The sequence below is a fragment of the Dermacentor silvarum genome, chromosome 1 (genome assembly GCF_013339745.2).
Source record: "Dermacentor silvarum isolate Dsil-2018 chromosome 1, BIME_Dsil_1.4, whole genome shotgun sequence".
NCBI lineage: Eukaryota > Metazoa > Arthropoda > Arachnida > Ixodida > Ixodidae > Dermacentor > Dermacentor silvarum.
In genome coordinates, this window is record NC_051154.1 from 405,766,386 (window position 1) to 405,790,203 (window position 23,818).

The window sequence follows — 23,818 nt, forward strand, 5'->3', positions numbered from 1 at the left end:
ACGATGTAGGTGGGAGCCACGGGAGGGGCAGCGGGTGAAGACGTGGTGCCTGCACCGACTGACATGGTCGGAAGCGTGATGAAGCGGCCGTTGCGGAGCTCCGTGATGGAAACAGGGAACTACCCAGCACTTCCACCACAAAGATGTTACGTAAAACGACACAAGGCGGGACTATTTACACTGTATTTACACTAGACAGACACAGTAGCCAAGATGGTGGACAGCCACCAGCACCCGACAGAACCGTCTTCTTTGTCGTCTGCCCCTGGCAGAATGTGTCTCTCGTAGCATGTGTCTCTCGTAGCAATATGTAGCGCTTTCCGACGTTGTAATTCGAAATTATTACATTGGTAAGACTACGGAAGCAGCAAAAAAAAGGGGGGGGGGGGCTCATCATGCTATCACTAAAGAAGGTCGGCATTGGAAAGGACAAAGTGTAGGCAGTAATAGATCAGAAAGAAAATGTCATCAGTATTTCCATTGGTGCAGTAAAGGCAGCAGAGTACTGCTATACGGAACTGTAGAGCACCCACAGAAGTCACGTAACCTTGATAAAAATAGTGACGAACAGGATACAGAAGTTACATGTGTATAACTAGCGTTCAGGTTAGAAAGGCTTTGCAAACCATGTCTTGGGGAAATCGGCTGGAGAGGAGATAATAACAGTTCCTTCAATCACATGGAGGGGATATTATATTTGAAAAGCTTACGACTTTTTATGCGCTGTGCCTCAAGACTTCCAATTCATAATTGGCAGTCAGCCCGTAGAATCTGTGTGAAAGTATGTTTTGTTTATCTAGGCCAATATGTTCTCGGGAAATCGGATCATCGGAAGGAAACTTACCGAAGAACTAAAATGAGCTGCAGCGCATACAGCAGTCATTACCAAGCCATGACCGGCAGCCACTATCCCTGTAGTTTAAAATAACTGTATAATCATTGCAATCTACTGGTACTAACATACGGGAAAGAAACTTGGTGGTTAGCAAAAGACGATTGAGAAGTTAAGGACCGCACAGGGAGCGATTGAACGAGAAATCTTAGGCGTAACATTAGAACACAGGAAGGGAGCGGTGAAGATCAGAGCGCAAACGGGGGTAGCCAATATTCTATAGTTGCAATTAACAGGAAGAAATGTAGCTGGGCAGGCCATGGGATACGTAGGGCAGATAACCGGTGAACCATTAGAGAATGGATACCAAGGGAAGGGAAGCGCTGTGGATGGTGGCAGAGTATACTACGCGCATGGTGTGATGAAATTAGGGAAATAACAGGCGTAATATGATGTCTACTGGTGAAAGACAGCGGTAATTGGAGAGCGATGTGACAGACCTTCACCCGGCATTGGGCATAAACCGGCTGATGATTATGGTGATGATGTAGCGCGTTGCGGGCATGGACAAAAGAAGGGACGAGACGAAAGACACACACGTGCTAGCGGAGTTAGTGCCGAGTGTGTCCCGTTTATTGTGTTTTTAACGCGCTGTGTGTTTTTTAGTGACGCGTGAACAAGGAGAAATATCAAAGTTAGTGTTATGGGTAGATGTAGATATAGAGCCTTGGTGTTAGTAGTGTTATGGGTGCTGTAGCAGAAGTTACTTTCTCTCGTGACTTCGCGCAGTGTGCACCCGAATAAGGCACCAGAGAAGACATGCGCCCGCAGTCGCGAAACCTCACCGTCCATTTGGTAATCGCCTCCGTGACAACAGACAAAACTTTGATTGTCTTTCTAATAAAGTTTATCTATCTAGTATCTACCTATCTAGCGCTATCACAATGATTGCCGAGTACCCGCGCGACGGTATCAGGAAACACTGTTGTTTTACTGGTCCCAACAAAATAGACTTGCAGTGAATCCAACTAAAACCAAAATCATTGTATTCCGCGCAAGAAACAAGCCATTGACGATCAATCGCGCCGTTTATTTTGCAGGGCAGGAAATCGAATTCGTCCACGAACACAAAATACTGGGCGTCACTTTCGAGGCCTGTTTATCTTGGGATACACAGGTGAATGTAATCTGCAAAAAACTATCTCATGCATCTGGACTGATGGCACGTTGTCGCACAATTTTTCCGACATCTGTCAAAATTCAAATATATCACGCACTCTTCCAGGCACATATCAACTACTGCAGCCTAGTATGGCTAAGAACTACTAAGACAAATAGTATGAAAATCCACGTGTTACAAAAAAAAGGGAGTTCGATACATTGCAAACATTCCGTACTTATCACACACTGGCGTTGCATTTCACGCCTCTCATCACATTTCACGCCTCTCATCACATATACAACTTTCGTATCTTACGCTCGTTCTATTTTTCGGCTAGCTCCATTCACGAATTCCTTACAGACACAGCTTCATTAAAACCCGCACTAAGTAACAAATGCACACGAAACACGAAACTGTGGTTCACACCGCGTTTCCGCACGAACTACAAGTTACAAACTCTGGAACATAATTTACCTAGTATCTTAAACAGGTACAAGCATACCATGGGCTTTACTTTGAAACAGCTTAAAGATTATTTCCGAAACATGTAGCCGTATAATACTGTTAACTATCAGGATGCAATTGCAAATTGTACAAGTGGTTCTATTTTAAATTGCGACTAAACTTTTCAAACCTATATTATTGTTCGAAATGGATTTGTTAAAAATTTTTACTGTTGGTATATCTGTGATCTGTTGGTATATCTGTGATCTGTTAAAGTATAATCGGTTTATTTGTGTATTTACAATATATAGGTGTGTTAGTATATATGTGAGTATATGTGCAAGAATATGTGCATGTCAACTGTGTGTGGTATTAATGGTTGTTTTCTTTTTCATCAGTCTATTTGATCTCCTGAACGTCACCACTGCTAAAAGTTTTTAGGTTGCCCGGGCCTAGTCAAGCTGTAAAAAAAACAGCTTTTTGCCCAGGTATCCCTTTCAGAAATGTGTATTTTGTTTGCTGGAAAATAAAACTGTAATGGGTAATGTAATGTAACTCTGATGTGAGACATTTTGTGCGAAGCGGGCCCTGGGTGTCTGTTTCTATTCATTGTTTTAATTCTAGCTGGCCTTCTATTAAAATTTTAAAGAAGTAATTGTCGCACCCTCCTAGAATCAAGTGCAAACTGCTACTGACGAAAAAGAAGACCGCTCTGCGTAGGACACTTCTGCTTCCTCTTCTGCAGCATCAGCCACCAGACGCAAATATGGGCCGGATTAATGTAGCGATTCTATTCCAAGTTTTTTTTTCTTTTGTCAATAGGCCGAGTGGCGCCCCGCCGACGTTATCATTAGGATCGGCAATCCGTGAGCGGTGGATGCTGAAGGAATAGGATCGTTGCAGGGGCAGCGCTTAACTGACACGGGGAGTAAAGAAAGACACAATACGACGGACAAAGCGCCGAAACCCTGCAACCATGAACAACTACCAACTCACTCAGTTTACTTTTCTTCTGAATGCTTATATTATACCAGACAAGGCGATCGGTGGAATGCGCTACGCGCAAGTCACGTGACACGACGCGCTGCATCAGCAACGAGTTCCAAGAATGCGGCGTCGAGTTTGATACGCTGCGCATAGCAGTCGAAACAAGCCTAGGGTTGGCAGCATGGTGGTCAATTAGCGAGGTCGCCACCAGGCTGAATGCGTTCAAAGTTCCAGTGCCACAAGACATACGGTTTCCCGAAGCTTGGACAGTACTCGCTACAAGCCCACGATGAGGCGCCTTCAGGCAGAGGCCCTCTACTGCCTGTGGAACGGAAGTCGTGCGGACAAATCTGTATACATTGGTCGATTGCGCATGTGCCCTTATTAGCCTGCTCCCTGCGTTTCGTCTATTTTTGTAATGGGTTGTTAGCCCGCCTCATTATGAAACATTTGCCGTTGCCGGTCTCGGAAGGAAGGAAGACGAAGCGGAAGGAAGGGGCGCGCGGCGAAGTCGGCCCCATCTCGTCCTCCTTTTGGCCCTGCTGGCACGGCGGTCTACAGTCCCCACCATCCTGGTGTTCCAGCCTTCAGGAACTATGAGTGACGGCAAAACGGACAAGAGAGCGCGCCACAGTGCTCTGGAACGATGTCGACGGGACCGCATCACGTCCAGCTTCAGCAGCCTGCGGGACGCCGTGCCGTCTCTGCAAGGCGAGAAGGCTACGCGGTCGCAAATCCTCAAGAAGGCGGCCGACTACATTGAATCCATGCTGAGCAAAAACAATGATAACCAGCGCGACATCCAGAAACTCTGGGCACAGAACAAGCTCCTCGAAGAGAAAATCCGGATGCGTGAGGAGGCTAAGATGGCCGCCTGCAGCCGCGAGCGGAGCGGCTGGGCGCTCCACAAAGCTGCTGCTGCGCCGAAGCAAGGCGAGTGAGCCCGGGCAGCCTACTGGACACGCCGAACGCGGGTGCTGGCACGAAGGGACGACAGCACCGCGTGACGTAGGACAGTGACCTCCGGGGTTCCGGTATGTGATCACCACCAGCTGACTCATGGGAGTGCCGCCATTATGGCGCCTCACGTGTAGACCGATGGCGAACAAGAATGCTTTCACACAAGTGTACATCCACACTAAACGCAACATGAGCCTGAATTATTCCGTTTTTCGTTTAACATGTCTTTTTGATGATCACTCAAACGTTTCTTCACGTATCGTCCTGATTACCCGATGTACAGCCTCCCACATTTTTAGCTATATCGCGTGAGGACACTATATATGGTGGTACGACGTCCTGAAGGGGACATCGCGTTAGACGACTGTTGCACAGGTGAGTGCTTAGTGCACTTGAGGGTACTTCTGCCGGTCTCGCCGCTTAAAGGCGCTAAAATGACGCCTGCTGGGCGCTCACACGATATAGCTAAAAATACGGAGGGCTGTACTTACGCCAGAACGTTAAAAAGGAACGCAATAAACCACGCGAGACGCGAATCTTGTCTAGAGATAGACCTGGTGCCCACGATTAATTTTGTTGTTGTATCGTCCTTCAAACCAGTTATTCGGCAGTCCAGGAATCGACTAGAGCGCTTCAACCAACGTTCTTAAACACGCGGATGATTATTTTGGTGCACAATCAGTACTGTCCGTTTGCTAGCTGAGCAGTTCCAGATTACAGCTTTCTTTTTTCTTTCTTTGATTTTGGTGCAGTACCTTTCCTAAAATGGAAGAAAGCGCAACCTCCCGAATGCACGCGTAACGAGTGCACATGTCCCGACATTTTAATGCTTCGACATTGCTCATTCGCTCACCACTTTTCTGGATCTCGGAGAATAAACACTGGAGCCTGATTGTGACCACGGTATACCAACGTTTTTTGGCAAATAGCTGAAAGAAATCGCATATTACTGGTCGTGAATTCGAGCATCTATAGAAAACGGGCCATCCACTAGCATGCGCCTCTATCCTAGAGGATTTTTTTGGCCTTGCGAAACTGGGGAAATAATCGGGCACATTTCATTTGTAAACATTTAAGTAGACTTGTAATGTTTGTATGTAGTGTGTTTATTTTTCTATGTGACGTGTTTTGTTTCTGGTGTGGAATGTCTTGTTTACTTACTTATTTATTTATTTCCAATAGCTCAAAGGCCGCCGAAGGGGTTTTACATGAGGGGTGGGCACGTACATATTATTTAACATAAGTTAGTTCTTCGGTGATGCGTTTCAAGTGAAGAGGGTTCTCATGAAGAACAGTTGAAGCGAGAAGGTCATTCCAGTCTCTGGAGGTAAGAACAAAGTCATGAAGACAGAGGCAAGCTCTCATCCTAAAGCACCGACCTAGAAGCAGAGTTGCAGACTCGACAGTGCCCTCGCGCATAAGATTATTTCCTCTTTGCTTTCCTTCACTGCCTAATGCACGTTTCCGAGTGGTGCTTGATTGAACGCTTCCTCCACGCACTGTTATTGCTCAAAATCCCTCGGCTTGCGCCTACAATAATGCAAGAAACTTTTCCGTGTGTCTGAAGCTGCAGTAATGGAAATATTGTAACATAACCACGACGCTGCAGTATGATTCTTATTGTAGTTTATATCAAAATCAATTCAAATGATGCCGTTTGAAGTCTCAAAGCAAATCAAGGGCTATGAGATGCCGAAGTGCCATCTCTGGATTAAGCTCAACCATAGAACACGAGTGCTTTAATACGTTAGCATTAGGAGCGTCAAAGCGAATAAAAAAGTATGTGTGTGAAGTGTGGGACGCCAAGCCAGGCACGCTATATATATATACAGATATATATGTGGAGCTTCTGAATAACACTTTCCAAAGTGGGTGAACGCAGTTTAAATCATGGAACCGAGACGTTCTAAATGGGTGACGTATAGTTAATGCATTGCGCTCGCGTTTACCGCTAAATCACCACTGATTTTCGCCTCCATCAGAAGGGGGTCGCCGGGAATGGAACCTGCGACCTCGTGATCTCGGCAGCACAACGGTACTGAAGCATTGTGGTGCGTCTCGCATTGCACAATAGACACGTGTTAGGCATCTGTGTTTTACGAATGACCACGCTGACGTGTTCAGTTCTTTTCGAGGCGCCTTGTTCGCATCTTTAGACGGTTGCACGAGTGCCTGACGTCGCTTTGCTAGAACCGACAGTAAAACACGGCGTACGCAATTGTACCAAACGCAATTTGAGATCGATGGGAGAGAATCTGGACCTGGAGTGCACCTAAAATAGTGCTGTGATGATGATGATGATGATGATGATGATGATAACAGTAGAACTTTTGTTTTGTAAGTCGGTACTTGTTGGAACGACCCGTATTCGATGACTGCAGACTCTATACACATATATGTCTATGCTATGCACCTATACTACTTGTCGTACTATAGGTGTATACACGTATACACCTAAATATACGCGGTTTAAATCATGGATCCGGGACCTCAAAAGATCCGGGACTCGTGTCACCTATACTACTCATTACTAGTGTTATGTTCTGCCGTATTATAATAATATTACCGTTATTGTTAATATTGTTACTACTTGTTACTATACTACTAATGAAAGAGAAGAAAGGGAACCGAGTGGCCCGATTTTTATTAATAATATCATAAAAAGCCAACAAACAATGACACCAAGAACAACATAGGGGAAATTACTTGTACTTACTACTTGAAGTAAAGAAATTACAAATTAATGGAAATGAAAGCGGATGAAAAAGCAACTGTCTGCAGGTGGGGAACGAACCCACGTCTTCGCATTACGCGTGCGATGCTCTCACCATTGAGCTACCGCGGAGTCGTTTTACCATCCACTTTCTGGCGTATTTATGTTTTACAACTAGAACTCACCCTGGGAGTTAGTTCTAGTCTTGAAGCCTTGAAAAAGACAAGTCCACTTGTCGAAACGTTGGCTCCTGCTCTCACCTTGTTCTCGTATTACTCATTGTATTGGTGTATTGGTTGTACGCGACAGCAAACTCGGACCGACACACGTCTTTCGCGTGATCGGGCGGTTCCTCCTAATGCAGAACGACATTCATCGCCACTGAGTTCAGATTGAATAGTCTGATCAGATCAAATAGGATTCACTAAAGTGTCAAAGCTAATGAACAAGAAGTAAGCGATATTTGAAATTATACAGACGGAAAGACTGAGGAAGCAGTAAAAAAATGGCCGCAGCATAAAATCAGCGAGAAGAAAACTTGGCATGGGACGAGGCACGATGTATGCACTGGAGAAGAAGCAAGGTAATATCATCAGCAACTTCGATGACATAGTAAAAGCAGCCGAAGAATTTAATACTGACCTGTGCCATACCTAGAGCAGCCACGCTACCTCCATTCGAAGTACTGATGAACCGGATACAGAGGCTCCTTCTATAACTAGCGATGAAGTTAGAAGGGCCTTGAAAGACATGACCAGGGGAAAAGCTGCTGGAGAAGATGGAATAACAGTAGATTTAATAAAAGACGAAGGAGATATCATGCTTGAAAAGCTGGCGCCCCCTGAATTATGCGGAGTGCGTCACGACTTCCAGTGTAGAAGAGAGCTCTAAGAATGTGAACACTATATGAATCCACAAAAATGGAGACATTATAGACTTGAATATTTATAATCCCATTAGCTTGCGTTTGGTATTGTACGAATATTCACCAAGATAACTTCCAATAGAATCAGGGCAATACTTGACTTCAATCAAACACGAGAACAAGCTGGCTTCAAGAAGGGATATTCTACAGTGAATTACGTCCATGTCATGAATGGGCTAATTGAAAAATCTGCGGAGTATAATCAACCTCTATATGGCTTTCATAGACTATGAAAAAGCATTTGACTCAGTAGAGATACGAGCAGTCATAGAGGCATTGCGTAATCAAGGAGTACAGGAGGCAGACGTGAATATATTGGCAAATATCTACAAAGATTCCAAAGCTACTTCGGTTCTCCACAAGAAAAGTAGAAAACTGCCTATCAAGAAAGGAGTCAGGCAAGGAGACCCTATCTCTCGAAAGCTATTCAATGTATCCTTAGAATGAATATTCAACATATTAGACTGGGAAGGCTTAGGAGTGAGGATAAACGGCGAATATCTCAACAACCTTCGGTTTGCCGATGTCATTGTCCTGTTTAGCAACACTGAGGATCAATTCTAAGAAATGATTGAAGACCTTAACCGAGATCGTGTAAGAGTATTGTTGAAAATTATTATGTAGAAGACAAAGGCAATGTTCAAGCCTGGAAAGAGAAACGTACATCTCTACATGGACCAGTCATGGACGTACGTTCTGAGGACTTCTGCTTATATCATCGCGGCTAGATTTAGAAAACTATCTCTTTTAAGTTACTCTGCAAAACACACATGGCAAATCACAGACTTAAAGCATTTGCTTTACCTTTGGGACAATCAATGGTGTCCCACACGTAAAGTGAAAATCTCCCTTACAAAATTACGATGCTGTATTCTACCCCTAACTTTTTATTTACACAAGTCTGGTCTGGCGATGTCCCTTCTATGTCATTTCTGCAAAGAATCTGAAGCCATTGATGATTTTTTATTAACCTGCCACCGATTCGCAATCCAGAGAAAGAAATACTTCGAAATTCGATTCCGAAATTAGACATCGCTATAAACACTGAAAACATTCTATCCTTTGGGGCATCTACACTGGGTTTTAGCCGCAGGAACCTATGCAGGGCCGTATGCGAGTTCCTTGGTGACACAAAGAGAATATCTAGTTAATTTACTGATTTATTGTTTATTATTTTACAAAATTCCAATCTACTTTACTGATTTATTATTTATTAATTTAGAGAATTCCAATTAAACTGATGGAAATTAATTACCTTCTAGCTTGCTCTCCTTTCAAAAAGCACACGTTTCCATATAAGATAAAATAATTATATCTAACATCAGTTTGTTTCATTAAATAATTTCAACTGTAACCTCACAATACTTTTTCCCTCAAACCCCCGTAGTGGGTATGCGCCATGGAATAGGAAGCAAGCAAGCAAGCAAGAACAAGAATTCCGGATCACCAGTCACCCTCTAGAGTCTGCGCAGTAGTACGTTTATCTGGGTCGATTACTCACAGGGGACCCTGATCATAAGAAGAAAACTTACAGAAATATAAAAATCGGTTGCAGTGCATACGGCAGGCATTGCCAAATCCTGACTGGGAGCTTACCACTGTCGTTGAAAAGAAAAGTGTACAGTCGTTGCATTCTACCGCGGATAACAGATGGGACAGGAACTTGAAGGTTAACAAAGTTCGAGAACAAGTTAAGGGCCGTGAAAAGAGCGATATGGAACAAAATATGTGAGGCGTAACGTTCAGAGAAAGGAAGAGAGCGGTGTGGATCAGGGACCAAACGGTGATAGCCTATATTATAGGCGACAATAAGAAAAAAAATGGAGCTGGGCAGGTCATGTAATCCGCAGATCAGGTAAGCGATGGACGATCAGAGATATAGAATAGGTTACCAAGGGAAGGGATCGCGCAGTCGAGGATGGAAGAAAATTAGGTGTGGTGATGAAACATGTATCGTAATACTGAAATTCGTCCCGAGCTAAAGCTCCTTGTTATGCGCAGCGTTTATCTGAGGCTATTGCTGTCTAGGTATTTGTGAAGTGTATACTATGCTATATATCAAGTAAATCACCTAAACGTAAAAGTTTATATTGATGGTAGTATGATGATGATGATGACGATATACGACACGCATTCGTACTAAGATCCCCGAATCATGCCATCTCTGAGCGGCTGTTGAGGAGAACGGGTATACAGTAGTAGCAAGTTTTTTCATAGAAAATGCGCGCCTAACTCTTTATTTTACGCACTAGTATTGGGGACGAGGGCCCGCACTGGAAGCGCTGGCGCTGCAGTCGCGTTCGCGTCGAAAATGGAATCACGTGACATCGCTTAGCCACGGAAATTTTATCTCGCGATTTGGAAGGTTTGTATTATTTGAATGTTCAGAACGATGCCCCTTCTCGTTGAATATTAAAAAAAATTTATTTCAGTTTCGCGGCAGATAGCACATAAAGCCTGATGCCGGGACAGAAGCTAAAGGCAGTTTATGCCTGACGAGGCCTCAGCCCAAACAGTTCAGAGTGATGCACTTACAAAACATGTGAAAAAAATGTGCTGAACCAAACATTGACAATAAAATTGCGTTGACAAAGAAAAGTTACAAACACGACATTTTGCACCGTCCTATAACAACGAGAACGTGTCGCTTGTTCAGTAGTAAACACAACAGATCATACATTGCTTGACACTATCCAAATTTACACACAATTAAATAAAAAACAAGATGCACTTCACTTGTGCATCGTGAAAACCTCGCACATAATAGATAACATTGATTCAATATACACAATAAAGGGGACACAAGACAAGATTTACAGATCACTTTCTGTGTTACAAACAAAATGCCTAGTTCTGATTGTACTTTATACCAGAGGACAACAATGTTTCTATAACATGGCGTTTGAATACACGTGATGTACATTCGAAGTTTAGCATTCCTTCAAATTTGTTTAAGATTGCAGGTATTTGATAGGTCATTGTTTGCTTTCCATAGTTTGTTCTAATTTTTTGTGTTCGATGTTTTTGGTGCCTTAAAAGATACTGAGCGTTTTCAGAGCCACAACCTTCGTAAAGATTCTTCTGGTGTATTTCTTGCAACACTTTTAAATAATATAACTGGTCCGCCCGTAGGATGCTATGTTTCTTGAACAGAGGAGCTGTTCTTAAATCCTGCACATTTCCATGAAAAGACTCAAAGCAGCGCAGCACTTTTTTTTAAAGTAATACGTTTATTGTAATTGTGTTGCGTAGTGGTCCCCCACACCAATAAACCATAAGTTAACTTGGAGTAAAGGAGGGAAAAATAAATATTCTTTTTTAACCAGACAGGCATGAGCTGAGATATCTTGTATAAACATCCAACTGTGTGGGCTAGTTCCATACTTAAGCTCTTTATGTGAACAGACCAGCTCAGGTCTTCCTTAAACTGAACCCCGAGAAATTTTTGCTCTTGAACTTGGTTTATTAAAGTGTCCTCACATTTTACACTAAGTTTGTTATGTAAAGGTTTATTTACCGGACGAAATATGACATATGTTGTTTTTGAGGCATTTAACCATAATCTATTTCTTCTTAAGCAGTTTGACAGGTGCGTCAGGTAGTTATTTACAGAACGTTCTAGTGTCAGTAGATTATGTGAAGAAGATATTAGTATCATCCGCATACATTATAACTTGAGCGGAACTATCTATCTCTACAATATCATTTATGTAAATAAGAAATATTAATTGACCTAATATAGATCCCTGCGGCACTCCCTGTTTTAGCTTCGCAAGCATCGACACAGCGTCATTAGTTTTGATAAACTGATATCGATCATGCAAATAACTATTAAGAAGGTCTAATGCAATACCCCGCACTCCGTATCTTGATAATTTGTGGAGTAATAAATCGAACTGTATAGAATCAAATGCCTTCTGAATGTCTAAAAACAAACCCAGTGTGTATTTTCCGAAAACCCATGTTTTCGATTATTTTGTCTTTTATGTGCACAAGAGCCTGTTCAGTCTACCGATGCGTCCGAAAGCCATACTTGCACTTGAGTTATTACTTGATGGCTTTCAAAAAATGAGACTAATCTGTCATAAATAATGCTTTCAAATATTTTAGATATTGCAGGAAGTACTGAAATAGGTATGTAGTTAGATAGGGCGTTTACGTCACCACCTTTGTAAACTGCAGTAACTTTAGTGATTTTCAATTATTTAGGAAATACACCAGTAGTCAAAGTGAGGTTAATTTTATAGCTAAGAACTTCGCATATCAATGACGATATTAACTTTATTTCATTTGAGCCAAGTTCGTCAACACCTGGAGTTACATTATTTTTAAGCTTGTTAAATATATTTGAGATTTCATTTGGGTGAGTAGGTCGTGCACTCAGTGCTGCATCCATTGGCATTGTGTCATCGCACAGGTTTACATTGGTGTTATACGAACCTGCATCAACAAAATGCGTGTTTATTGCATTAGCTAGCCCTTCACCACGGAGAGTTTCACCATTAACTACGACTTGCGTAATTTTATCGCTGGCTTTATTTATTGAAGTTATCGAGTTTACAGCCTCCCATATTCGACGTGGATTATTATATACGCCCTCAAAAAGATTCTGGTAGTAGTGCCGTTTCGCTTTCCTTAAGTCGGTCGGCAAAGCATTACGTTACTTTTTGAATTCTGACAATGTAGCTGGGTCTCGTGAATGAATAAAGTTATGGTATAGCCGGTTTTTTATTTTGATACGTTGATAAAGCTGAGCATTAATCCATGGTTTCCTTATAGTACCGACTGCCATAATTTAATATAGTACCGACTGCCATAATATAACACAAAGAATTTGCCAGAGACCTACTAAATGCTCCTTAGTACGCTCACCGGGTGTTTTAATTTCAAATGCGCCGCTAGCCCACTGTGATAGATAAAGATGGCTCGGGCCTCGCACATATGGGCGCGTCGCCGGACCCTTATGGGCTGGGCCTGAGCCTGAGCCATGGAGGGATAATGGCGGATTTGTAATACAAACATACTTTTACGTGATCCCGGCACCGTTGTTGTTTTGACTAGATTGTTCGTCTATAATGTAGCGTCAAGACCTGGTTTACGCAGCAGTAAATTGGTTAGAAAATTATTCGACTGCCTGAATGGGTTGAAATTTTGATATCAGAAAGTTAGTTAACTTGTGAAAAATAGTTGAACGCGGCCAGATTGCTGCTGGTGATAACGTTTTCCGTAGTTAAAAAGACGTATTTGATTTGTTTTATTGCGATAACAATTATATGGACACTCCAAGCGCATTTCTGCCGTCACCGTGGTCGTGGACCTCACTGTGAGATTCCGTATAAAGTCCAAACATGGTAAAATCGTCGCCGCGCGCCGTACGCTGTATGTGCGGGTGAGAACTTGCGAGGGTCAGCTGACGATCGCGGCTCAATCTCGCGCACGCGAGGGGTGAAAGGGGAAGGGTGCTTCCTCTGTCGCGCGCGAGGCACAGGTGCATGGAACTCAGTGGCGCGCGCGGCACGTGTGCTCCGCTGTGATAATTCAAGCGCCCTACTACAGCTCCGGTTGGGCTCCAGGACTCACCCATAACACCACCATCATATCCTTTTGAAATAATTGGAGCCGACCCATTCGGTCCATTGCCGCGCTGAATCAATGACAACCATTGGAATTTACTGTGTCGAAAACCTGACGCGTTATGCTGAACCCGCAGCGATGCTAATGGCCACGGCTACTGATGTTTAGTGCCTTCTGCTTTCGTACGTTATTTTACGTCACGGACTCCCTAGCGATCGTGAGCGATCGCGGCCGCCAATTTGTGGCACAGTAGAGAAGGAGCCCGCAAGGAAGAGAGAAAAGCAGCGACTTGTGGAAAGGAACACTGTGTCACAATACACATATACAAAGAGACGGCCTGTTCCGGCGATCTTTGTGGTCCAACTGAGGTGCGGTGAACGAAAAAAAGGAATATACGGCGGTTACAAAGCGAGTGCGTCCTCGGGCTTGGCTTACTGTTTTAAGAATTCGAATTAGGAAGCCTCCTTATAACCCAGCTAGCACAAAAGCGATAGAAAACTGCTTCCATACCGATTCGCCAAGACTAAATGAACGTCTGAAAGACGCACTAAAAATCCGTGCAGTCCGTTTAGAAGGTGATAAACGGTCGTATATCGTTGCTAATGTCCGGCGGATATGACTATTGCAAGAAGTTCTAGAATCCTGCTTAAAGTAGTTTCGAAAAATCCTGTCTTGAAATGGGATTTTGTAAGACCATTAGAAGCATTTAAAAAATACAGATTGAATCCTGCTACAATCAGGATTTTGACATCCGTTTTTTTTCACCCTCCCCTCTAGCGCCCCCCTCGTCTCCCTTTCCTTCCCTCTCCCCATGCCCCTGCGGCGTTTCGCCGGCCGGCGGCATGCAGGTTTGCGCTTGTGCAATACACGAAACACATACAGCAATAACATTTTTTATTGCAAAAAGTAAACACGACTAGACAAGCTAGCAATCAACATTAAATATGAGTGCCTCCGGGTAACGCCCATTACAGGTATCGACCTTGATAAACCTGGTTTCGAACAGGCTGCTGGGCTGTAGCTCCTTAATTCAGCAGGTCTTCTTACTGCAAAAACATTAGGCATGTGTAAAACGTATATTAATTGAAGCACACTTTCTTAGTGAACGTATAGTTTTTCAATGCATTGGCATTAAGCACTGCAATATATCTTGGCAATGGGCAGCACTACAATATATTGGTCCAAGCACACAGTTTTCGAGCATTCCACCTTTGTTAACATGGTTCTAACATTAACCGATCACAAGTGAAATTCCCTTCTGTTGCCTTGAAGACATACTTTACATCTAACTGAAGGTGTTGCATGTACAATCGCCAACCAGTGTAAGTGTCGGCTATTTTGCTAGCTTTCAGGAGGCTGTTGTCTTGACTAGTTGGCGACTGGTAGATGACAGCAGCCTCCTAAACACGTGCGAAGTAGGTGCCAATTAGCATTCAAAGAAAGGAATAGATAATGCATTTCTGATAATGTTGTACGAGAAAAGAGGTAAGTGTGGCTCTGCAAAGGCACAGCTTCAGTGTGACAGCATTGTTACACCACCGCAATTTTATTTGCCACAGATGACATAGCCAACTCAGAAATGGCGCAGGCTTGAGCATATACCTAAACACCAGTCTATCAAACACATCGCATACTTCAAATTGAGCAAATATATTGCGATTCCTTAAAAATAAAAGACAGCAGACGAGTGCAACCTTAAGTAACAGCGACTATTTGCAGAACGGCTGCTTCAAGCATATACAGTAAGAACTTCAGTTGCTGTAATTAAACCATTAAAATGTTGCACGCCTATGACTTGCCTGTTTGAAAACCTCCACACAATAACATTGCCAAGCACTTGTAAAGAATTTTTTTTTTACAAAAACAGTGAGTCATCCACACACAAGGTGGGAACATAAGCCGTAATTTTCCACCCAGTTTCACTAACTTTGACCTTGGTGACATAATTATAGTTACGCAATGGGTTAAAGGTTAAGCTCGTGCAGTTTATATATCAATTATGATCTAGAGTGCTTGCATATGCAATTTATTGCTTACACCGAAATGAGCCCACACACTAAAACCCACACATGGCGCGCGGCGACGATTTCATCGCCGTTGCACTTTATACGGATTATCACGGCGACGACGACGGCGGCAAAAATGCGCTTGGAGTGCCCATATAATTTCTATCGCAATAAAAGAAAAAGATCCGCGGCGTAAATTTCTCTCTCTTAAATGGCATGGTCGCCGTTACGTCGTCGCGCCGTAACACGCGTGTTCGAGTCGATGTCTCAACGCTGCGGCTGCGACGCAGAGGAGCTACGACGGAGGCCCAGTCCCGCCAACGAAACTGCTCACAACCGGCCAACGCTCGCTTCAACGGCAGGAAAAGAAAGGGAGAGGGTTAAGCTGGCGCCGGGCCGGCGGCGGGCGCGCACGGAGACAGTCGAAGGTGGGGGAGCTACGAGGGAGTTGTGAGGGAGAGTGAGGGGAGCCACCGAAGCGACGGGGTCACCTCTGCTTAGCCAAATCCGCTTCCCTGACGCCCTCCTCCCTCACCTTTGACGTGTCCGCGCGCGCCCGGCGCCGCCGTGCTGGCGCCGCCCGCTCCCTACAGCATCGTTTTCTGCGAGCGCGTTGCTCGACGTGGGCAGTCTCGTGGCCCCTACTCGCCATCTGCTTGCGCGCCGTGATATCTAACGACTCCATTCGTACGTCGTGCTGTGGTGCACGAATACTTCAGCAATAAGTCTTTCCTTTAATTAGAACAAACTTTCGGGCTCCTTCGAGTTCGAATTATCGAGATACGACTGTATATGTATCACGCTGAAAATTTAATTCGTACGACTTTAATATGAAATAACAGTTACCTGGGTTCTTGGAGTTCAGGAGTTTCGTGGTGGCCCCTTGGGCGGCGGCGTTTTCGTCTGCCCATTTGGCACCTGTAGAGGGTACATGATCGGTGTCTTCACCCTCACGCGCCTTCTCTCTTGCACGTAGGTATGTGCCTGCATAGTAAGTTACAAAAACTCTTTATTGTTATGCTGATAAACTCGGAGTATCTATGTTTATAATGTAACAGCAGTGCCTATTACAACTGTATATTGGAATTTTCTTTTTTTAACAGAATTTTGTTACTGCACAGACTTGCAAAAAGAAAACGCCAGTGCGACCACAAAATTTATTTGTTGCATGACTGAAGCCAAAAATGTTAGGTATCCTAAAAAAGATGCTGAAAATAGCTACACTGTCAGGATTATGTTACAAAAAACAAGGCAACAGTGCACTACATGCAGGGTGTTTCATTTAACTTTAGCCAAACTTTAAAAATATGCAAGTGCCACGTACCAGGACAGAACCAAGGTAATGTTGGAGATACTCAGATTATTTTTTGCATTCCGCCTAGTTAGACAATTAGTTCTAATTAATTAATTAACTTCTCAATTACTATAGTTAGATCAAAAGTGTCAATGAGAAGATTGTAAAGCAACATGAGAAACCCCTGATACCGCTTTCTGTTTCTCAATATGAGCTACATAAAGTGTTTTTACAAGTGTGAAAGGTGCCTGCCAATACACGCAAACTGCCTCGAGCGGCCAGTCGTTCGGCAGTTTTGCGTGTATTCGCGGGCACCTGTCACGCTCGGAAAAACACACGAGTGATCTCGCACAAGAGCGTTGACGGAAGAACGCTGTGGCTACGCGAAGATCGTAGCACGTCTAATCATTCTGCGCCAAACGGGAATGTCATCGTCTTCCTAACGATCAATGGTCAACGAAACGTCGCAGAGGTAATTTTAGACAGCTTTGGCAAACCTGAATACGCATACAATAAAAGAAACGTACGCAGACGTAAACATGCCTTTTAAACAATATTAGAGATTGCAGTTAAAATCAAGGCGCTTTCATTGAAAAACTTCATTACCGCCTAAAACTTCCACCTAAAACTCCCGCCTGAAAACCGTAAATAATTAAACACGACAGGTGTCAAAGTGGCCGTGACTACTTACGTGAGCAAAGAAGATGTGGAAGGCAGTCTGGCGCTCCGCAGTTCATGAACGAATACGCGTCAGGAACTTAACGGCTGGTCCTGACAAAAATAACGGTAAATGTAACGGCGGGTTGAAAAGTTACGCAATCTGGAGGGAAGCTGCGCGGAGAGCGCAGTCCGCTTGGCTGCTCAGACTGCGTCGGCGCAAGCGATGACGCCGATGAGCCGTCGCGCCACTCCTCGCTTTGTCAGGTAGCCGCTATGACACGTCACGGCGCTGCATCCTCTTGCGACACACGCTGCTGCAATGCAGAAAAATACTCAGTATGGCTTCGTACTCGGTACCTGAAGCACAGAAATGCTAGCTAATTTAACTAAGAAAATACAAAATGCGGCTGCTACCATACTACTAGCGCCACCTTACAAAGATAATTTGAAATAACAAAAGTCGAACTTTTTAATGCCTCATTCTTGGCACTTTGCGGTAGGTAGGTAGGTTCCTAACTCGCTTTATAATACAAACAAGTGATGTGCAACCTATAATGGAATCGAACTTCTGCCGTGGATCACAGCAGCCGGTTCTCTAGCAACTAGACTACGGTGTCTTTTTCTTCCTTTCGGTCAACGTAAAACAGGTTAACCAAACAGACAAAACGAAAACTGCGACAAACAATATCAAAACATTTTACAGTTTGAACCGTCAGTCCAACTTGGCTGACATTGTCATTTAACATTCTCTGAGCGTTGTCAAGGGATCTACCCTCGACAGCCACTCAGGAACACAGCAATCATGCGTTCTAAATTTTCCTTCACAGAAAAATGGCAATATTCGCCAGGAGGGACAGATCGCGTTGAAGTGTATCGAGGACTGTTCAACAATGTCCTCGCGTCGATGACAAAATCAACGTCGAAAGTGGTGCTTAGTTTCCGGAGAAGTTCAGAAACTGGGACAAGCGGAATTCGGTGACTTGTAACCCATCATAGTCATCCTTGAAATTCCACACATTTACGTGGACAAAGACTTGCCTGATTTTCTGCAGATGATGATGCATAGTCCGAAGAACCTCCATTTTCGATGCCCGCGCTCATAGGAGCGTCGTTTTGTGGAACAAAATATTATCTAGAAATGTCTTGCGTGTGTGCTTCTGCATTTTCTCCTTTCAAGGCAAGGTCACTTTCGTGAAAACTGTCCTCGGATTGAGCATCCTCATGTGGCGAGGATACTTCACTAGAAGCATGGTTACTACTTTCATTAACCTACCATGATACTTATTGGACGGTACTCGTGGCAACAGGACTGGCAGATGTCGGTTCGTCATTAACTCTACGCCTCTTCTGACGGTCTGAAAGGTCAGCGTAACTTTTCTTCTTTATTGTGGACTTCATTATGAGCATAAAGAGCAAGCAGCTGCCCCTTCAGTGCTCACTCACCACAATGCAAACACCCGCGCCAGGGTTGATTGCACTCTCTTCTAACAGGGCGAAGCAAAAACAAAAACCAATGTCCGTTTTTCCCGCCAAAAATCGGAAGAAAACAACAACAAAAAATCAATAATTGTAGGCCGCTAGAACAAGCGACTTTAAACGTCTTCTAAAATCCGCCTTATAGAATGAGTTTTCCATCCCAATTGAATCCTTCTCGATGTTGACTTCTTCAATCTAGATTTTTGACGGTCAAGGCGAAATATCCATGAATAAGAATGATTATATCTCTTTTGTGCTAGCTGGGAAGGGCTGTTTTTGATGTTTACCGGACAATTGACACCACGTCAGCTCGCGTGAATTTCATGCAGGGGAGTCAAGTCACTCAGAATGTCAACTTCAGTGGCAGGGGGAAGGCAACTGCGGATTAGTTTTTCCGTTGAGTACGCAATGCGCACGCGGAAGAAATAGGAAGCTGCAGCCAGCGTCTCAATTTTCGAGTAGAGAGCATATATCCACGCTCCCCCCTCTCTCTATATATATCCCAGAGGCACGTCAGCCGCCCCCGACTCTCATCGATTCCTTTAGCGTACACTTCAAATCTTTAATGAAAAGAGATTCCCTCTGGTCGCGTGCACAGGTGTGCTGGAAACCAGATTGCAAGAGCAAGAGCACGACGCTCACACATTCAAAGCCATGAGCAAGCAGTCAAACATGTCTGGGGAAGGGTAAATTCAGGAGCCATTTCGCATGCGCGCGGTGTTTTTTGAACCGCCGGCGACTAGGTGTCTACGTTTGTCCGATATATTCCTGCTTACCCACCTCGCATGGAATTTTGTACACCACGTCATTAGAATCACAATCAATATTTTCGAAAATTTTGTATACAAAGACCGAATTCGATGCTTCATGCGTGTCTGTTGTGATGTGACGACAAACCTTGCAGCGAAACTTTTCTGATGGTTGACAACCCTTGGGCACGTTGGGCTTCTGTGTTCTCGCCCTGACCAGCAAATCCTTCAAGTTTTTGTCTCCTCTGTATACTCCACGAGGTGGCCGCTGGAAGATAGTAGCGACTCGGTTGCTCTGATTATGTTAAAATGGCGGTCGAGATGGCATTGACCCTTGGAGCACGGGAAGTGTGTATGAGGACCGAGTTCGGATCAGATTGGGTATTGTTAACCACTTCTTCCATTATCGATCTAAGCTGCGGGCGCGCTCAATTGCGCTGTCTACTGCTTGTGGAGGATATTTTTTTTGTCGTACAAGAACGGGGATTTACGTTCCTCCGCGTGTCTCTCAAATTGTGCACACATTCGGAACAGGTTCTTCTGTGCCTGGGAGTAGGGGTTGCTTGTATTGCAGTGGCGAGGGTGGCTACTATAGGTATGGCTGGCGATCTGTCGGCTACGTGCAAATGCGACCTCCACTCAGCGACAAAGTGAGATCCAGGCAGTGAACACTATCTTGGGAAAAATTGTGCGTGAAGCAATTTGACGGGTGTAATTAAATTAAATTACAAATGAAGTGCAAGAGACTTTGTTCACTGCCGGCCCACGCAAAGAATATGTCATCCACGAATCGCTTGCAGAATATTGGGTTTATGGCCAAATTTCTGACGATGGAAAATTTAACAAAGTCATAAAGATATTAGCATACTCTGGTGCCATCTTCGTTCCCATGGTAGTTACGTTGAATAGCAGATAATGCTTGTTGTCGAACTAGAAGTTAATATATTTAGGTACAAAATTTAGAAGAGTCTCAATTGCATCTTGCGCTAAATGGCTAGGTTGGCTGGATTCAGCATAAGCTGTAACTGCAGCTATGCCCGCCATGTGGGCTATGTTGGTGTACAAAGATGCGATATCTATAGGGACCAAGTACCTCCCTGCTGGTATACCGTCAGGTTTGATACCTCCCCAAGGAAGTTATTTGTGTCTTTATTTAAGAGGCAAATGAAGATGCAATGTCCATAATGAGAATTTCAATGAAGATGGACATCTTCTCAGTCACTGTTCCATTGCTGAAAACGATACGCGGGCCGGGATAGTATTTTTCGTGAATTTTTGGTAATAAATAGAAACGTCCCGGAAAGGCGTTTTTCGGTATCAAGGCTTTCAATGTCGCATTCGTTATCTTCCCTGCCGTGAACAGGGTGGCGAGGACGTCTTTTACTCCCCTTTCACAGTTCTCTGATTGCTTGGGAGCTTTGCACAAAAAGTGGAGTTGCACAGTTGGGAGAAACCTTCAGCTCTGTAATCGTTCCGGTGAAGTACCGCCACTGCACCACCCTTGTCCGCCGGCTCCATGACAATTGTATGGCCGCCCTGCAGTGTTCTCAACGCTTCCTATTCCTCTTTTGGAAGGTTACTGCGAACATGCCTCTCATGCTGTTTTATGATGTCTTTATGAACCGCGCCAAAGTCCGTGTCCAAGTATTTGTAGCGTTGCTTCCCAGGTGGCCATGCTTTATAGGAGAGTCGAGGTAGCAGATCCCGACTCCCCTCTACAGTTGTGCGATCATAGAAGTATTCATTTAGGCGTAAATTTCTTGCGAAATCACCCAAACCTCGGAATAAGTGAAACTCATTCATCGTTTCGGATGCCGCACAAGAAGTTAGATCTTTCGAAAGCAGATTTAGTGGTGCACTGGCTACTCGACAACTTTATGACATTTTAGGCATTGCCCATTGTCTCGTGCCTTTTTCCTCTGGTGGCTCTAGGACAATCGGCCGGTTCCGAATCAAGTACAACTTTAGAAACCGGCGCTGGTGGCCGTTGGGACACTGTCATGCTCACGTTTCATTCTTTGTTCTTCTTGGATGCAAACAGTATTGCTTCCCTCGTATTTTGCTGCGCTTCTGATTCCATGAGATTTGATTGACTTAGCTTCAGCTGCTCCGAGATTTTAAGTTGCGATGATCTACACACGCTATGTTGTGCCACCACCGGAATGAGCCCAACCGAGGCTTCCCGTAGGATACTGTTCCACTTCTCTCTTTCGTTTTCATCAAATGTGTCCATTGCTGGCTTCTGTTTTCCCTGAAAGCCCTTAGTTGCCATGTCCAAGGCCAAATTTTCATTCAAATAAGAAGCATGCATCTGAAATCGCACCCGCTTGTCAACTTTTTTCCGCAAAGGCATGCATTTCAGTTAATAAAAACAACGCCAACTTCCTTTAATTGCCTGACGTCGCAATATCACACGTCCCCATTAACAATATATATTTCGGTGCCTCCCCGGCTGGTCATAACTCGATCCGTCTAATCTATCGTGTTTCCAAGCACCACAACACCATTCATCCTGAATGAGCCAGAACAACCATATTTCACTAGTAGTTCTTCCTACGCAAACCCGAAGACTGTCTTCCAGCCCAAATTACCCTAATGACTCACCACTTCGTTCAAAGCTGTCAGCCCTGTAGGCAATCCTTCATTTATTATCTGTGCCGCAGCATTCAACTATCACCCTTCGTGTCATGCGCCATGGAGAGGCCGTTAGGTATAATAAAGAAATAAAAAAAAATAAAGCTCCCGCTATCTCTAACTGACATTCGTGCAAAAATGTTTTGCTACAAAAACAACATTTAGTCTTGATTGGATTTCCTTTTTATTCCTGACGCAGGCGATAGCTGGTCCGGTGACTCTGCTACACACAAAGAGTGAAGTCTGCCACCTTTCTCTGCGTCTATAGGCCTCTTGCGCTGGAGTTTGAGGTATAGTAGCGGCGCCTGGTGGCGGCGAGAAAAGTTATCTGGGTAGTACCAGGTTGGGTAGTAGTGAGCCCTGGCTGTGGCAAAGCACATTTCTAGCCTTAGTTTTTCGTAGATTCGCATGTTTTTCTGCCCTATTGTGAGTGCGAAAAGGCTCATCGCTTGTCACAGACCACGAAAACCGACGATCCGTATGCCGTGGGACGCAGTGCTGGAAGCAGAAGAAATTGGCGACGCCGATCCGGAGAGACCTATAGCTCAGCCTCGAAAAACCGTCACTGTCGTTACAGTTACGTCGTGGGCTGCCACGAGCAAGCAGGCCTGAATCCCAACATCAGATTCTACCGTTTTCCTTCAAGGCCTCACGCAGCGGAGCGTCGGGCGCGCTCGAAAACTTGACTACCCCACTACGAGCAGCACAGATTTGAGAGTTAAATGTGTTCATGCTTGACATCAAGCCAGCATGTTGAGGCAGCGCAGCAAGGCAGTATTGATTACAGCACATTGATGTTCGAGAGAGAAAGAGAATAAACATCTTTAATATGTAAACGGAGCTTTGGAGAGGCGTCCTCATTCCAGAATGCCTTGAGCGCGGGTTGCGTCCTGGGCCCTCGCAATCAGCCGTTGCTGATCTTCGAGGTCGGAGCTGGCCAAGGCTCTCTCCCAAAGCTCGTTGGTGTGGTAAGGGTTCGGAGGATTGAGTGGTGCCTCTCTGCAACCCCCTACTATGTTCCTGAGGGACCCGGGCTCTGCGCAGAAGCGGCATTGCGGAGAGAATTGTGTAGGGGCTATGAGGTGGTTTCTGGTTGGGTGGGGGAATGTATTAACCTCGGTTTCGGCTCGGTGGGTCAAACCTTGAGCCACGTGGTTGACGACCTCGTTGCCAAGAATGCCGTGACGAGCTGGCGCCCAGATAATCATGACTGATCTGGTTGGCGGCTTTTGATTGATGAACTTGAGCGTAGTGGCATGAATTCTGCCGCTAGAGAAGTTGCGGCACGCCTGTTGGGAGTTGGTCACTATGACTTCAACCTGTGTTTGGGAGAGCGCGAGGGCTATGGCCGCTTCCTCGGCTTGGAGGGGATTGTATCGGGTGAGCGAAATGCTGCTCCGAC

At 44.5% G+C, this 23,818-nt stretch overlaps 1 protein-coding gene across 1 annotated transcript; it reads left to right on the forward strand.

Annotated features, from left to right (window-relative positions):
- Positions 1-4,021: 4,021 nt before the first annotated feature.
- LOC119446819 (protein max) lies at positions 4,022-4,366 on the forward strand. Its single transcript, XM_037711383.1, has one exon. The coding sequence runs from the start codon at positions 4,022-4,024 to the stop codon at positions 4,364-4,366; it is 345 nt and encodes a 114-aa protein (XP_037567311.1).
- The last annotated feature ends 19,452 nt before the right edge of the window (positions 4,367-23,818 follow it).

Excerpts from the sequence above, each read along its gene's own strand:
- LOC119446819 (XM_037711383.1), top strand. The coding sequence starts at position 4,022 with ATGAGTGACGGCAAAACGGACAAGAGAGCGCGCCACAGTGCTCTGGAA.